This window comes from Lytechinus variegatus, chromosome 18, assembly GCF_018143015.1.
Source record: "Lytechinus variegatus isolate NC3 chromosome 18, Lvar_3.0, whole genome shotgun sequence".
NCBI lineage: Eukaryota > Metazoa > Echinodermata > Echinoidea > Temnopleuroida > Toxopneustidae > Lytechinus > Lytechinus variegatus.
Window position 1 is genome coordinate 21,350,422 of NC_054757.1, and position 17,256 is coordinate 21,367,677.

A 17,256-nucleotide genomic window follows, 5' to 3' on the forward strand; every position below is an offset into this window, starting at 1 on the left:
GAGGCGCGATAGCTCAGTCGGTAGAGCGGGGGTTTCGGATTCCGGTGACCCGGGTTCGATTCCCAAATGGTTAGTGCCCTTTGGTAAGGCATTTATCCTCAATCCTCATTGCCAGGTCCCTCGGAGAGGACTTTAAGCCGTTGGTCCCCTGGTTGCCTGCTCACAGGCATTCGTGCTCTCTTATAGCAGTCAGGTAAAATAACCTCGGTGTAACATAACATGAGAAATTTCAAAAGTATTCTGTATGATGATGATTTTGAATTTGTCCTTCCCTTTTTAGCATTAAAGATAGAGGACAGTGGGAGGTACATACTGAATCGTGGTAAACAACAGTCTCATTCACATGCCTTCATTGAATCCGGTGTACGGTTTGTGTATAGTGCCAATGGCGAAGGAGAAACATTGCTTATGAAAGGACCCGTCCCAACTGTCATCCATCTCATGGTTAGTACGAACAAAAAAATTGTGAATCAGTGCGAATAGTAATATAAAATAAAATGAGCTAATGGACAACCTTAATTGTTGTAAAAGAAGTGATGTTCTTTATTTTTTATTAAAATTATGAGGGAATTTATCTTCTCAAAAAAAATGTATTTATCGCCAGGATTTACTCTCTCCCCTCCCTCTTTTTGTTCCATTTTTATTGCGTGACTGTAACCATGTTAACTACAATATCATAAAAAAATATAAAACATTTTAATTAATGTAAACTCTATTGTCCATGACTATTAAACCAATAATAATCTCAATTCCCAATCAAGGCTTTCGCTTCAGGCGATTCCCGGCCGATAAGTTACCAGATTGAGATGTACGAAGACTTTGGAGATGGTGTACCGGAAGTTCTTGAGGGTGAGGTCATCGCACCGGAAGTACAGGAGGAGGGGGAGGTGGTGGAGGAACAAGTGGCAGAGGAACCCCCATTCACCCCATCAAATGAATATCTATGGGAAGATGTTGGATGGACGGATTGTTCAAAGGATTGCGGAGGAGGTGATTTAAGAATTGTCATTGTTTTGTTTGTTTATCGGTTGGTTGATGGAATTATGAATGGATTTTGTGCAATTTTGACGTACAATTTTCTTATTGAATTTTGGAAATTGAAAAAATTAAATTGAATTGATTGTACGTTAAATCAATTCATATTAATCGACACGACAAAATTATTTTTAATTTGAATATATTGATTGTTTTATTTGGTTGATTATAAAAATGTTATTTGAATTGATTGGAATAAATTATTAATCGATTGGTTACTATTAATAGTTGACCTTTATGAGTAATTTCACTGGCCGATTATCAAATAACAGAAAGAAGTTAATAGAATGTCAAAAAAGCTGAGAAGAAATTAAATCTATTTATATAGCGTTACTTGAGGAAAGGGACAGGCCCTAAAATCTAGTGTTCCCTATTTGCATCTTGAAATATACTATTTGCATTCTTATTCAACCCCACTTCGTTAAATTTCAGGTTACTCATTCCATCGATTTAAATGTACTCGAGTGAGAGACGGTAAGAAAGTGAAATACAAGTTCTGCGGTCAGAGAGATTACGACCCGAAAGCCGAGAGAGTGACATGCAACGAGGATCCATGCCCGACAGAACCGGTCAGAGTCACGTGAGTAACTCGTATCAGCCAATCAGGAGAGACCATGCGCTCATCACGCCCACACTCTGAGCGATCGCGCCATGTAATGAGGTGATCGGATGTCACGTGACCGTACGGTATTGTCCAATCGCGAGCTCGCGTTAATACTATTAATGGCGCCGCAATTTCTGTGGTGAAGTGGCGGCACATCAACGAAACCAATTCAGACCGATCAAAGCTATTACGATATTTTCAATGGAATTCTATCGGTCGGTTTCGAGTCGGTTCCGTTTGCGTGACTGGGGCATGAATAGTTTAACTTAGACTGACGGTGCTTATGACCTTTCGGAAATTGTCAAAACTTTTGGAAGTAAACAAAACGATGAATTTGAAAAGTATATAATTTGTAATTATGCTTATCATTTCAAAATAGACGAATGTTGAGCTGATAGAGATTTTTTGGAATTGAAGAAAAGGAAAGCTAGTGATTGAAAAAAAAACAAAGATGAATTTGGTATTCCATATTTTGTCGATTTAATATTTTTTGTAAAAAAGAAAGAAAATTGCTGTTATGTTGTTTCATACTAAGATGAGTCTCAAAATTGTCATTTTGTGCTATAGATATGATTGGCATGTTACAGAATGGAGTGAATGCAGTGCGACATGTGGGGGAAGTGCATACAAAACGAGAAAGTACAATGTTTCCAGGTAAGCAGTACACAGGTTATGAATGAAACAAATCATTCAACAAATAGTTCATTCCTTCTATTATCTGTATCCAAAAGTACTATTATTCCCCTCTCCATAAAAATCCATCAAATACAAACAATACTTTGAATATCTATTTAGACTTATTCATTGGTTTCATATTGTTTGGAATATTCTACAATAGTATTATGTCGTATTCATGCAGTCCTTTTATTATGTGGCCGGCCGTACACAGTAAAAACACTTTTTCAGATTTTGAGCACGTTTTTTTAAGCCCATCACTCTAACAACTATTGTGAAAATAAATAAAAACAACTATGGAAATAAACAAAAGAAAAAAAATAATGCAGAAATAAAAAATAAAACGAAAATATTTGGATTTGGGATCTGTCAGCGTTGACGCAAACTTGGATACTTCAAATAGACTTTATGCAGTTTATCAAATTAAGTTCGAGTGCATCATTATTCCATTAAAGCAAACAAACATTTATTTTATATTTATTTTCTTTTTTTTAGATTAGAAATGATGAGCAGACACCTCACACGACGAGACGCCTGTGGAATAGCAAGTCGTCCGCTTGACGCACAACCATGTGGTTTGGAGCCATGTCCGAGTAGATGGGTAAAAGGAACATGGTCGGAGGTAGACTATCCATTTTATGAAGTTTAAGAGGAGCATTCTTGCTATCTCCACGCAGACGTTTTCTATAACACAGAGAATCTTTTGTCAAATTACTTTCGATGACAATACAGTCTTTGTCGAAAATCGGTGAATCAATGACAGTAGTGTCGTCCTGGACTCTGGACAAACGACACATTTACAATATTTCGTCCGGTTCGGATCTTCGGACGATCTGCCGTCCGAGTCCACCAACTTTCGACAATGACCTCTAATCTGTCCACTGTGATTTGACTTGCATTTTGAAAGGAATGGGTGCGTTGTAGAAAGCATCTGCATAGTGATTGCGTAAATATTCTATATTAACCTATTTGAATAATATTATGAATTCTAGTCAATGCAAGGCAAATATTTACTTTGTGAGATTTTAATAAATGTATCATTTTTTATGTTTGAAAATGGTATAAATGTATAGGTTGTTATTCATAATGTAACTGAACAGAATATTAAACAATTAATGATAGGCCTAAGCCAATGAACTGTTATCGTTATCATTTTTACTATGTACAACTGTGAAACGGAAATCAATAAATCAAATGAAAAATATCAATAAAGGGATTTTCAAATCATGGACAACCAATCAGCACACACGAAAAATCAGTTACTTTAACATGATATCCATATACCCCTTTTCATTAAAAATTGGATGCAGAAAGGAGAAGTTCCTAGTGAAAAAGATGTACTTTTTTGTATATTCGTTATTTTTATCATTTTTTTTTAATCACTTGATCAGCATGTTCTCGATCCTTCAACGTGTCTTTTATTTAGTGTTCTGCAAGCTGTGGACCCGGTGTCAAGCGACGAGAGGTTGTCTGCGAGGTACCGACGGGGGCGCTCGAGGATGACTATTTATGTGCCGGAATGGAACCGCCCAGCGCCAAAAAATGTGAACTTGATGCTTGTGACGGTAAGAAAAAGATATTACGTTCACACTTTTGCCATGGACATTCTCCCCAACACAATGGATTCCAAACTGACCAGTGGTCTAGTGGTCATCATTGGAGATAGCCTGTGTGACCGTCACTGTGCATTATACAGGGGCGGATCCATGATTTTCCATTTTCCAAAAATTGACGCCCCCCCAAAAAAAAATAGAAGAGGGAAAGAAGAGGTTTTCAATACCAAATTTGTTTTCAAGAATTTTTTTTGACAAGTACAAAAAGGGGGTCGTAAATTGCGTATGCAGGCCATGTTCCCCTTAGAATTTTCGTTCTGCCTCTCAAAGGGGGGGGGGCACCGGATGGTACGTGCCCCTTCCTAGATCCGCCACTGCATTATACCAGGTTCAAAAATGTTCATAAATCGCTTTTAAACAGTTTCAATGATATTGAATTGACCTTTTGTTCAAATTTAAGTTTAAATTTTTGCCGGTTATTACTGTCAATTCAAGAATATTGTATTGAATTCTCCCCATTACAGTGACTGCCTGTGAACTTGCTGACAGCGTTTTGTGTGATCTATCCAAGTTCGAAATGTTCTGTGGAATGCCGGGATACGTACAGATTTGTTGTAAAACGTGCGAACAGTTAAGAGCCGAAAATCCATAGATTCGTCCGTCATCCATTAACAAGAATATGGAACAGTGTTTTACAAGCGTAAAGGCTGTGTGCATTAAAGAAGAATTCACTCGAAGTACTTGTTTGACAGGATGGTCATTTTCAATATCGTAAACATCTTTGGTTAAAGGAGAAATCTCCATGGTCAGCAGCCATAATACCACCACCTCAAGTCTGCAACTACTCAGGCCAGCATGATGCAGCATTCTCAACTAGGTTGTCTTATAATATAGGCCAACTTGAAAGATAACACACTAATAGCACTCTTATATTCATACCACACTAAATATGTTACAAAGAGCAAAATAAGTACTTTCATGTCATGAAATATTTTAGTTTCTCTGTATTAATAGAAATATAGGCTAATTACTGCTCTGTATCAATGTCAAAGATTATTTTCAAGACTAGTTGTTTAAAACACATAGTCAATGAGAGTCCACACAAAGTATTATACAGTTCGCTTCTCCTTTAAACCCAAAAAGTTAGCAGTGGTAAAAATCTTCGCGTATGTTTTTTTTTCTTTATTTTGTGTTGACTCAAATCTTATTTGATTTGAAATCCTATCTACCTTTTGCACGATAAACTGATACTAAATGAAATATTTGAAATTGAAGTTGATTTTTTTTCGCTTTAGAGTTAAACAAGGATCAACGTCGATGTAATAAAAAAAATCAATTTATTATTATTATCAATTCCAGTTGTGATGACATTAGGTAACATCAATATTTGCTAACTACATCAAAGTATTATGATAAATGATTTTCAAACAACCTCTCTTGTTTATAGATGTTGATTAATAAAGATACAAATTAAAGAAGCCTGGACGAGAATAAATAATCTTCTTTCTTTTTTAGAGAAAGATGATTATTTTACATCGAGGTATAATTAATGTTACGAAGCAATTAATAATCATGTGGGCAATTCCATAAAATACGTACGTCCGATCCCCTATAATTTATGTGACCTTCATGAAATTTTCTGTCTCTGATTTTTGGTTCTTTCGACAGTCTGACAATTTTTCAAAGACCATGACTTGGTCACTTTATGAAGTGAAGTAAGACTTGAGAAAAATGGGGGTCGGACGTACGAAAAGGTTTGTTCATTTTATGGAATTGCCAATAAGTCAAAATTTATGTATATGCATAACATATTAAAATTTAGTACACAATAATCATTTTGCAGATTTTGTCTCTGACAAAAACAAGGCTTAAGTATAGAATTCTAACATAACGAATTCTTAAAGATGTATTGAGGTGAAATATAATTATGTCAGTAATACTGCACTACCACAACTGAATTATATACTGATACCACCTTCACCTGACAGTACGAGAATACTTTCTTTTAGTTTCTTCTAATAAAAATACATATTTGGACCTCTGTTTAGTTAGCACTTGTTGTTTTTATAGTTTGGATGTATTGTAGAAAGTCATTTTTTCTCAAGACGAAATGATAGTGATACTAATATCGCTAGAATTCCTCTTGATATTGACCGATCAGTTTGATATACTTATTCCTATGGAATGTTGATAATGTTGACAATATATACCAACTAAAATATCGTTAGTGTAAATCTTTAAAACGTTGCAACTTTTCTGCTGTCTTCAGCAAATTAATGAATTAAATTTCAACATTTTGTACTTATTTTATAAATTAAAATCATAAACGTTTAAGTCTTTAGCTTGTCTCTGATTTCTTAATATCTTGTCGATAAGGAGAGTGAGTGTTTATTGTCCATTAGAGTATCAGAAATCCAGAGAAGTGAATATTAGTAATTGACAATCAACACGATCAAGGCAATTCTTGATTAACGAACGCAGAAACTTTCATGCAGAATGCAAGAAAAAGTGACGTACTGAAAACATGGAAAAGATGGGAAACCTGATATATTTACCTATAACTATAAATGGCACATTATTTGTATTGGTTAAATTATTTTTATTCATTCGTTCGTTTGTCCACAGATTGATTAATCAACTGCTTGATTGAATGATTTATGGATTAATTTATTGGTTAATCGAGTGGTTGTCTGATTGGTTGAATTATTACTTGCTTGGATAATTGTTTGTTCGATCAGTTGGCTGAGTATAATTAGATTATTGATTAATATGTTTTATTGCTTGTTTGATTAATTTGTTAATATTGATGAATTGGTTGATTGACTGTATGGTTCTTTATTGATAATGATTGGTTGGTTGATTGAATGATTGATTAATTGATTGATTGATTGAATCATTCATTCGTTTTTTTTTCAGTAATTGGTTGGTCAACTGGTGTTGATTGATTGATCGATAGCCTACTTGGTTGGTTGGTAATTGACTCATTGATTTGCTTGTTCCTATAGTAAAAGGCTATACTTTGCCTTTACATTCGGTATTCTTATTTTCGTTTTTGAAAATCGCTAGAAGGTTCTCGATCCTCCTTTTATTTAGTGTTCTGTAAATTGTGGACATGGCGTGAAGCGACAAAAGGTTGTCTGCGAGCCTGGTCTGCGAGGTACCGACAGGGGTGCTCATTGATTTGCTGTCGTGGTTTGATTTCTGTAATATTATATTTTTTTCCTGCAGTCACATCAGAGATGAGTATACGGCATATAATGTTAATACGATTTCTACCAAAACAAGATACAATAGTTGTAATTTAAGCAATAAAAATCAACATAAACAATATGTAATATTATTTCAACAAAAAAAATAATTTCAAGGAAGCAGGAGACCGCCATCATGAGCGATTAAACTTGATAATGATGGCGGCCTCGTAAAAACGGTACATACATGTAAATATTTTTTTTATTGATCATGTGGGTGCAGATACAGTAGTTGAGCCATAATAAGAGGGGGTGCATAGGGTCGATTTCATAATGTTTCTTTTATTAGTAGCTTTGTTTGAATGATTGGTTAATCAGTAGCGGACCGTGACCCGTGGAGACAAAGCATTGGGGGGGCACTGCATTGTTTGTGAACAATGCCGTGCCCCCCAATGCTTTGTCTCCTCGGGGTCACGGTCCGCCACTGGGTTAATTAATCGGTTTGTTGATTGATTGATTGATTGATCTAACGTTATTAATTTGATCTTTTTATCGATTATTTGATTGCAATCATGTTCGTTTGATTGAATGTGTTTTTCATTGTTTTATTAATGTTTCGATTGTTTGATTAATTAATTGCTAGTTGGTGATTGATTAATAATTAATTGCTTGTTGGTGATTGACTGATAATATTGATCGATGAATTGATTATTTGGTACTTTCACCCATTTACTCAATTTGATCGATAGATTGGTTGATTGAAAGAAAGAAAGAAAGAATGAATGATTGATTGATTGGTTGTTGGTTGATTGATTGATTGATTGATGATTGATTGATCGATCGATTGATTGATTGATTGATCGATTGATAAGGTGATTGGTAGACAAGATGAATAAATTATTGATTGTTACATTACGTGATGATGAATGACTGAATGAATGGTTGATTAAACAAAAAGTCTGAGAGGACCACTTTACCGCCGACAACAAGTAACAGTGAATGAACTTGATTAGTTGGTGAAAAGTAAACGATGAGTAATTAAAATTAAAGAGTAACGTAGTTGTTTATACCTGCATAGTTGATAACTTGGATAATTTTATTAATCTATTCACTGGTAACAGAATAGATTGAACGACCCTCGTTCTAATTACATATGTCTATTGTTTTATTGATTTATTGTTCATATCTTATTAATTGAATACACTCGGCTGACATTTAACAGTCAACGAATTGATCGATTTGTGTATTTCCCTGCAACTTTGAAGAATACTTTATTTCAACATGTTATTTCCATTTCAGAAAAGGAAAAAGGATAGGATTAGCCTTGGAGAAAAGGAAAACAGATGTCATACGGGAAACATGCAGGATTTGTTAAGATAAAAACTGTATTTATCAAAGCGTGATGGCTCTGACGTGTGGGAGGGGGGGGGTTGGGGCCATCGCCCCCAGAAAATAATAAAATGGAAGGATCCAAACCAAAAAAGGGGGAAATGAAAATGGTGCAATATCGTATCTTTTCATTAATATATTGTCAAAATTTAAAGCAAAATTAGTTTTTCGTATATTCAAAGTTTTTGCTCGATTGCGACTTTTTCGAAAAAAAATTCTATACGCCATGATCGTCGCCCTCCATAATTGGTGAAAAAGGGGAATTGATAAGAAGTGGCAAGGGGTACTTATTGGACATACAGGAAGAAGAGAGCCCTTACACCAATGGTTCAGAATCGAGTGATCCATACTCGTGTTAGTATTGTGTTTTATGCCTTTATGGTTCATTTTTTGCTCTGTATTTTTTTATTTTATACGGTAAATATTACCAATCCAAATCAGACCAAATTCATCAGAACGAAGATTGTTTCTTCCGTTATATCCCATTACGTAATTATTCACTTTATTATGTAACACATCCACGATTAGTGTCATTAACTAAGCAGTGTTTACACTTTGGAATTTTAGATTAACATAAAAAAGGTCAAGATGTTCAAGGTCTTACCTGCACATCCATGATGTTAGGCGACGTGTTCATCTAGTTGTATCCTGTTTATATCATGGTAACTCCCGTAACTCGGAAGGACAACTTTCTGCTGGTATAACGCCAAGCTGGCAAAACCAATTTTCTAGGAAATATTTCACGTCTAAGATAATCGGGCATAGTGGCTGACGACTGTCAGAATTTACTCTCTGGTCTTTTTATCAAAGTGGAGGCAATGGCAGATTCGAACTCACAACCTCACGAACATACATGAGTCCAATGCTCTAACCACTGGATCACACGACCCGCAATAATAAAAAATCCTGGACACATCTATTGAATGAGCCATCTTTTTTTAATACATACTACTCCTGCAATGTACTCTTTCAGAGTGAACATTCTACTGTTTATATAGGAATATAGTCATCGATAAAGCAAGCACATTGGATCAGCAAAAGCAGGTAAGTGTTTGAATTGTTTATAATAAATGAAAAGACACATCTCTTTAAAAAGACATTATTCTGGGGCTTATACCCTCCCAAAGAGCTTGATAGATTCAGCTCCTTAGCAACCGATTGGTTAAAAATTTACAACTTTTTTTATTGATACTTGGGACTATAAAAGTTGAATAATATGTATATAGTCATATGCGTCAATTCATCTTTTTAAAATATTTCTTCGTTTTATCATATCGTTATAATGTTTGAACTGAATAAATTCATTGCTACTACTATAAACAATTTAAAATAGCTATGCCTAATCATAAATTTAAATTTTTTGCTAAAATACCAAAGAATCTTTTGTTCTGCATGCCCTTTTCGGTAAAATGAAATAAAATATGGTGATAGAATACGGGATGATACCAAATACGTTGCGCTGTTTGTTAATTCACTCACTCGTTTATCCATTCTTTCGTTTATTCATTTATTTGATCATTAATTATCAGAATATGGCTGATACAGAACCCTTCCGTGTCATCTTGTGGTGTGTGCCTCGATCTGCCTCAACTGTTCTCACCAAATGCTTTAGTTTCATCGAAAATACCCAGGTTTGACATACATTCAATCACATATAGTCCTTTTCAAATGATAAAAATATATTGATTATAATGCATTATTTGAATTATGCATATTTATTTTGAATTAATGGATTATAATGTAAATCCAAGTTCATGTAGTTGCTGTAGTGATCGCGCTTATACTCGTACACTCTTAAAACAGACATGACAGATGGGGAAAATTCCCAACTTTTAACCAACCCTGGGCAACATACTGTCCACACAACGATTGGTTAAAATCTGCCCAAATTGGGTAATAAAAACTTATAATGTTCAATTGGATAATAATTGCCCAGAATATACATATATATTTTTTTTACATTACCCAGCACAGTGGACAGTATGTTGCCCAACATTTTAAGTGTGTATAGACGAAACTAAAATTCGATATTGTTGGTTCTTTCTGTCAAACTCTCCAATGTAATTTAATTTTATCATAGGCCTATATTTTATTCGTATTTAGCGATCGGGTGATTTTTCATATTTTGAATAAGATGAAATATTTTGAATAAGATGAAACCTTCTTTTATCGATAAAATGTCAAGTCCACCTATAAAAAAAATCACTGAGTTGATCTTTGACAGTGACTGAACCATAGAGGCTAGGTACCGAAATACATCGTCAAAATGGAAACTTTGTACAAATATAAGCAAATTAAATTTCAAGAAAAAGAAACAAACATTTTACCGTCTTTACCTCTTTCTCGGCCCCCTCTCTTTTTTCTCCTTCTTCCTTTCTTTCTTTTGTAGATCTGGTTTGAGCCATATACCATTGCCTTCTTTCAAGACTTCCAATATATGCAAAGAACTGGTAGTTATCTCCCTCGTTCTGCCGATGACTTCGACACTGGAGAATTCATGAGGCAGAAACGATATCACGCTCAAGGGACTTCTCTTCAACACATATTTGATCTGCCAACTGTAGACGAAACTCTCATTTTGTAAGTATAAACAATTATGATTTTTCACAGGTGTACAGATGGGAAGGAATGAAAAGGAAATAGAGAATAAGGCGAAATATGCCATCATTTTTTTTTAATATTGATTTTTTTAATAAAATTTTGACATTTTTGCTCACTCACTTCGCTTGCTGCATGGCAGCTTTTTTTTAATGTATTTTACCCGATACGCCATATCTATAGCCCCCTCAAAAGTTTTGGATCATTACGCCACTGCATAACATAATACTAAAAAAAGTTGGCAAGTGTGACGAAGTATTTACAAGGCATGAGTATATTTACATTTTCTCCTATAAAAAAAATCAGATAAGTCCCCTAAAATTGGGGAAAAAATATAAATTTTACATTTCGCTTCGGGTGGAGTCTTTAAGACTGGAGAGCGATCGGTATGTCAGAACTCAATATGCTCATGTCCATCCATCCATTCTTCTTTTTTTTTACAAATATGAAATTATCTGTCGTTTTATAACTATCGTCATGAATGATCACCTAACGATTCATTTGTATTTGAATTTTGAATACTCATTCAGGCGTGACAGCGTGAAGAGACAACTGGACACCATACCCGATGATAAATCAGTCTTCGTCAAAGACATGGCGTACGGTATCACAAACTTCCTTGACCTTCTACCTTCAAAGACATCCGGGTATCGACACACCTTCATCATCCGGAATCCGAAGAAGGTATTCCCGGCTTGGCGCCGACTCATCATCGCGCAGCTCACCAGCGACGATAAATCGACAAATCCGGGACAAATCTTCGACGAAACCGCGTTCGACATGACGGCCGACGTCCAGTACATGATGCCAGGATATTCCTACAAGTGCCAGTACGATTTGTGGAGACACATCAAGGAAAATTACGACCCAAATCCCATCGTCGTGGACGCAGACGACATCTTATCCGATCCGTTATCGCTACCATCGAAGTTTACTGACGCAACGAATATGCCATTCAGAGGCGCGAAGTCACTGAGCTGGGATGCGAGCGCTGATGTGGTCTCGCAGTGGAGATGCTTTATTCCTTTAGCAAGTGCCAGGCCGGGTGATTTTATTTATCGAACGCACTCAAAAGCCATCTTTAGCTCATGTTTTGAAAGAAGAGAAAACCAGGAGCAGTCTGAGACTTATCTCGAAGCTTCTTCAGATGTGACGAAGTGTGTTGACGAGACAATGCCTTATTACAAGGAAATGGCAAGATATAAAATCAATTGATTGATTTTGTTTGATTCTAGGGGAATTGAACTCAGACACGTACGGTGAATTCCTACCCTAGAAAGAAAGAAATGATAAATACCGTACAACAATATGGGCCAGTATTCTGAAGTCGGGTTTAACTGAGACCATTGTCTAATGTTGTGCTGAAAATTGTGGAATGTCAACTATCGTTATCGCCGTTCCCAGGCAGTAAAAATGGCTTTAAAGCCTAATGAGCTAATGCAAATATTCTTCTGTTAGAGATTCATGTCACATTTGGCTATCCATAAACCACAACTATAGATCAGACTAGACTTCAAAATACAGGCCTGTAACCAAAGCCCATCTCTTGGCTAAATTGAGATAAATTGATATGGGTTGGTTTTGCTTATACACGAGCCCAATAAGTGCCATTTATATCCTGAAATTCCACCTTTAAGTAAACGAAATGAATGAAAAACTGATCGGACAAACGCCAAATCGTCTCATTTTTCCTTGATTTACTCGAAATGACCACTAATTGCATTTGGTCAATGATTGATTGAGTGATTGATTTACCTATTTATTGATAAGGTGATTGGTGGAACATGAATGAATTATTGATTGTTACCTTACTTGATGACTGATTGATTGAATGAATGGTTGATGTTGTTGTTTTTGTTAGTTTGAATAGGCAAACTAGTCAGTTTTGACTATTGTTGCCTTGTAAAATTACTTTCCCTTTTTTTAAACAGAATAATTTCTTTGTTGAATCTGTATCAGTTAGAAAAATGAAGGAAAGAGAGGAAAGAAACGTTCTTAGGAAATCGTGCAAAACCACCTCTCCTGCCCTGTACATAATACAGCACGTTATCCTGACAAGCCCGCTCGAGGTGCATTTCGAGGGCGTCTTAGGAGTACAAGCGTGAGCAGGGGTGCTCTATCCGATACCTCGTTGAAATTCCGAAATAATTTTCTTCTTCTTCTTCTTCAACTTCTTCTTCTTTTTCTTCTTCTTCTTCTTCTCCTTGAAACAGTGCAGTTTCCATGAAATATTTGATTGTTAAGCATTGTTACCATGGTAAAATAAAAACTTGAATTAACATTAAGATTTTGAAAGGTTGGAGGAGTGACAATCTTTTCCAAACGTTTTCCAACGATGCATAAAACCGAATCCAACATTTTTAGTGTTGGGTTGCCGAAACATTTAAAGTAATAAGTGCAACATTTAGAAAGGTTGTCATTCCTCCACTAACCTTTATAATAATAATAATAGGCATTTATATAGTGCCATCTATCTAGAAATAATCTATTACAAGGCGCATTGTTATAATTACCCCAGCTTTAGCTCGAGCTGCCTTTTAGCGCTCATGCATTCAAGGAATTAATCCTGCCGGGTACCCATTCACCTCACCTGGGTTGAGTGCAGCACAATGTGGATAAATTTCGTGCTGAAGGAAATTACTCCATGGCTGGGATTCGAACCCATGACCATCTGTTTCAAAGTCAGAAGGCTTATCCACTGGACCGCAACGCTCCACGGTTTTCAAAATAATGTTGATTTAACATTTTCATATCTAGAGTGTATTAGTAACTTTATGCATCAAGACCCTGGCCTTTCTTGTCATATTTTGAAACATTCTGCTTACAATGGCAATCCATCTTCTGCAACTGATTTATGTCCAGTTATATATATGGCTGATTTATTGTCAAAGTATATATTTGCTATCTTTATGTTATATTACATTGTTATGTAGAAGACAAATATATAAATAAATCAAAATAAAATAGAGTCCCACATATTGATTTAATCATATTTAATCATATTGGTTTCATTATATTTAATGGTATTGATCATCAAGATTGATTTATATTTGACATGCATTTTAATTCATATTTGAATAACTTATTGAATGTGCATATCATTTATTCAATGTTGAATTTTGAACATACTTTTATTTAAATTGAATTAATTTATCTTGTACTTATTTGTATCATGTTGAAGAATTAAAAATTAATTGAATTGAATATACTGGCCCAAACGGAAAACCAGCCGCAACAATTATAGTTGCATCAGAATATGGGCTACCAGTCGCATTTTTTTTTACCTTCTTTGTATACATTCAATTAGTAATTTCATGAGATTTATCTTGCGGAAATAAAAACACCCCAAAAGAAACTAAATGATTCAATGATAAGTGTATGCCGCGCGTTGTTCATGTCTTCCTTTTTCTTTTTCTCCTTCTCTCTTTTTTCCTTTGTCGTGAAACTTTTATTGGGTACCCAAGCCCCCACCCCCATCTGCATACCAGTACTAATTGTATAACCTATAGAAAGTGATTTGGTTCTTCTTTTGAGGCCCTGGTTATAACCGCATTATGATTTACATCGCTCTGAATATTAATCAGATTCATTTCCACAGTATTCACAATTTCGACCGAAAGATGGCGCTACTCCAGAATATACACGCAAGTCGTAGTTGACCCGTTGAGCAATGACATGATGAATGAAATCCGAAATGCTTGAATGGCAAGAAAACTGCAATCAAAATGCCACGCCCATTTTTAACTTTTTTAAAACTAAAAACATTGGACATATCAACAGGGATTGTTTTTAAGATATTGCCAAATACTCTCACAGAAACGGATATGTGACTTTAATGAAAAGATGCATGCCTATCTCGCCCAACAAGGGAAAGCCCCTGGGAATGCCTATTAATTTTATTCCCTGGTACAACTTTAACGTTTCTTGTAGTTCTTTGTTGGAAATGAGAAAAAACATAAAACTGAAACTGAAAAGTTTTGTCCACATACGTTATCATTATATATTAATACACAAGCCCACATTCATGGGGGTCGGAGCAGAGGATCATCTTTTGTGTTTGGGTGGGGGGGGGGGGGGGGGGGGCGTAACAATTAGATGTCCCCTCTCCCATGAACAAACGCTCTAAACAATAAATGTTAAATCAAGATTTGAAAGGTTGGAGGAGTGACAAATACACTTTCTTAATGCTGCATTTTATGGTTTGACCCAACACTTAAAATGTTGGATTCAACTTTACACAAGGTTGGATAAACATCTGGAAAAGGTTTTCTCTCTCTGATCTAACGTTTCATATGTTGCTTTGACGTTTTCTTTTTTAAAGTGAAGGATAATCCTATTGCTCCGCAGTCCTGCGCATGTTAAATTTTAATGCTCAATAACTTACAATATCAAATTTATCATGAACCTACATGGGGTATATCATAAAATGATTAAAGCACATTTTCATCATAATGTCTCCTTTTCTGTCTGTCTTTCTGTCTGTCTGTCTGTTTGCGAGAGTGTCACTTGTCAGAAAAGATCTTGCCTCAGGTAATATTGGACTGAGGATGAAAGTATGAAAATATCTTTTACAAAAACATAGGGGAATTTTTTTTTGGGGGGTCGAATACATATGGTACACCCCCACCCCCACCGTTTCACTTAAACTGGCTTCCATTCACCTCCAGTTGAACAATAGTGGGTACTTATGTTTTTAAGCCTAGCTTGTTCGGGGGGGGGGGGGATTGATCCTCGATTAAGATTCGTTTTTGCAGGTCAATTGAGTTAGCCCCTCCCACCCCAATTTAAAATAAATGGCCTAGTACTTGGCCCTTGAATTTACTTTTTAATGAAAGACATCCGAGGCCATGGCCTTTTCTGTCGTATGCTCGGTACGTGTTCCTTCTCTGACCTTGGGCATTTTTGAGCCCTTAAAAATATCTTTCATGATATTAAAATGTGCCCTTTTGAAATTTAAGGCATGCTTTGTAATGTTTATTATATTTAGATCGTTTATCTGTCTTCTGTTGTAGGCCTGTGTCGTTCATCAATAATCATCTCATATTGTATTAATACCAAATCTTATCTGAAAAAAAAATCCTAGAAAAAACAAACAACAATCGAGCTCAAAATGTAAACACAAGCTACGATTTCGCTGCACCACATTCCTTTTACGAATGACACAGACGATAAGGGCGATCTCTGAGTGCACCAGCGAATTATCATCCTGAGGCTATTTCGCGATGGACGGAGGAGGAGGAGGCAGCGGAGGGGTTACCCCGAAAATTCTGCACCTCCAGCGGGCCCTGTCAGGCGGCTTTGGGTTTTCATTGATGGGAGGTAGGGGCACTGGATTTCCCCCGGTGATATGTGACATTTTAAGTGACTCGCCTGCTTCAGAATGCGAAGGAGTAAGTATGACTCACATTCCAAGAATATTCGTATGCTGCATGTACATCAATGAATGAATGAATGGACCTGCAACACAAGTCAAGAGGCGCTAGTAGTGCCGGTGTATGCGATCCGTACGCACACATGTCGAATAGGGTTATCAGGAATCTGTGGTACAGTAACTCGAATTACACAGGAGCTAAATCGTCGGATGTAATGCATTACCTGTTGATTTTACAGTTCCACTCACACTATTATAAGGTTCACACTCTAATAGCAGTGGGGCACTGTACACCAGGGGCGTATTCAGAGATCCATTTTATTTTTCATTTTTTAAATTTGAAAAGAAATTGATAATTTATTGTTTTTAAATGAAATTGAATATGAGATTGAGTGAGCCTCCCGGGGGGAGGGGGTGGGGCACTTACATTGACGAGTGGATACCATGCGCCACAAAAAAAAACATGTAAAAAGGATGTCTTTTTCACGATAGGGCACTTACATTGACGAGTGGCTACCATGCGCCACCAAAAAAAAAACCACGTAAAAAGGATGTCTTTTTCACGATAGGGCACGTTATATACATAACGTGATAAGGGTGTCAAAAACACAAAAGTAATAAAAAAGGGTATCTATTTCATGAGGAAAATTATGTGCTTATGGTCACATTTGCGGGGATAATAAAACCAAATTAAAATGTTTTATAAAGGATGACCTTTTTGCCCCAACACTTCGTGTTTAGAGTCCAATTTGCGTGAGGTGTAGAAGGTGGGGTCGTACTAAACCAAATGAGGTAAAGCCGATGACTGAAGGACCCGTAACAATAAAACATTCCTGTACTTGT

The 17,256-nt window shown here is 36.0% G+C and overlaps 2 protein-coding genes and 1 pseudogene across 4 annotated transcripts in view; all 3 read left to right on the forward strand.

The window, feature by feature from the left end:
- Positions 1-6,631, forward strand: part of LOC121431908 — a 52,514-nt pseudogene extending 45,883 nt beyond the window's left edge.
- A 2,405-nt stretch (positions 6,632-9,036) lies between these two features.
- LOC121431906 lies at positions 9,037-12,851 on the forward strand. The gene is made up of 4 exons (XM_041629686.1): positions 9,037-9,488; positions 9,974-10,075; positions 10,834-11,024; positions 11,573-12,851. Exons 2-4 carry the CDS (start codon positions 9,977-9,979, stop codon positions 12,255-12,257), a joined length of 975 nt encoding a protein of 324 aa, XP_041485620.1. The 5' UTR covers positions 9,037-9,488; positions 9,974-9,976; the 3' UTR covers positions 12,258-12,851.
- A 3,379-nt stretch (positions 12,852-16,230) lies between these two features.
- LOC121432026 (PH and SEC7 domain-containing protein 1-like) overlaps positions 16,231-17,256 on the forward strand; it is a 99,003-nt gene continuing 97,977 nt past the window's right edge. For 2 of the 3 annotated variants that reach the window (XM_041629838.1, XM_041629837.1), the window contains exon 1: positions 16,231-16,432. In XM_041629838.1, coding sequence (XP_041485772.1) covers positions 16,265-16,432 — 168 coding nt within the window. In that variant the 5' untranslated portion in view covers positions 16,231-16,264. The remainder of the gene's footprint in view (positions 16,433-17,256) is intronic. The other variant, XM_041629839.1, reaches the window with a different exon arrangement.

Coding starts and splice junctions, on each gene's coding strand:
- LOC121431906 (XM_041629686.1), top strand. CDS start 9,977: ATGGCTGATACAGAACCCTTCCGTGTCATCTTGTGGTGTGTGCCTCGA. Junction 10,076..10,833: donor GTTTCATCGAAAATACCCAG/GTTTGACATACA, acceptor TTTCTTTTGTAG/ATCTGGTTTGAGCCATATAC. Junction 11,025..11,572: donor GTAGACGAAACTCTCATTTT/GTAAGTATAAAC, acceptor ATACTCATTCAG/GCGTGACAGCGTGAAGAGAC.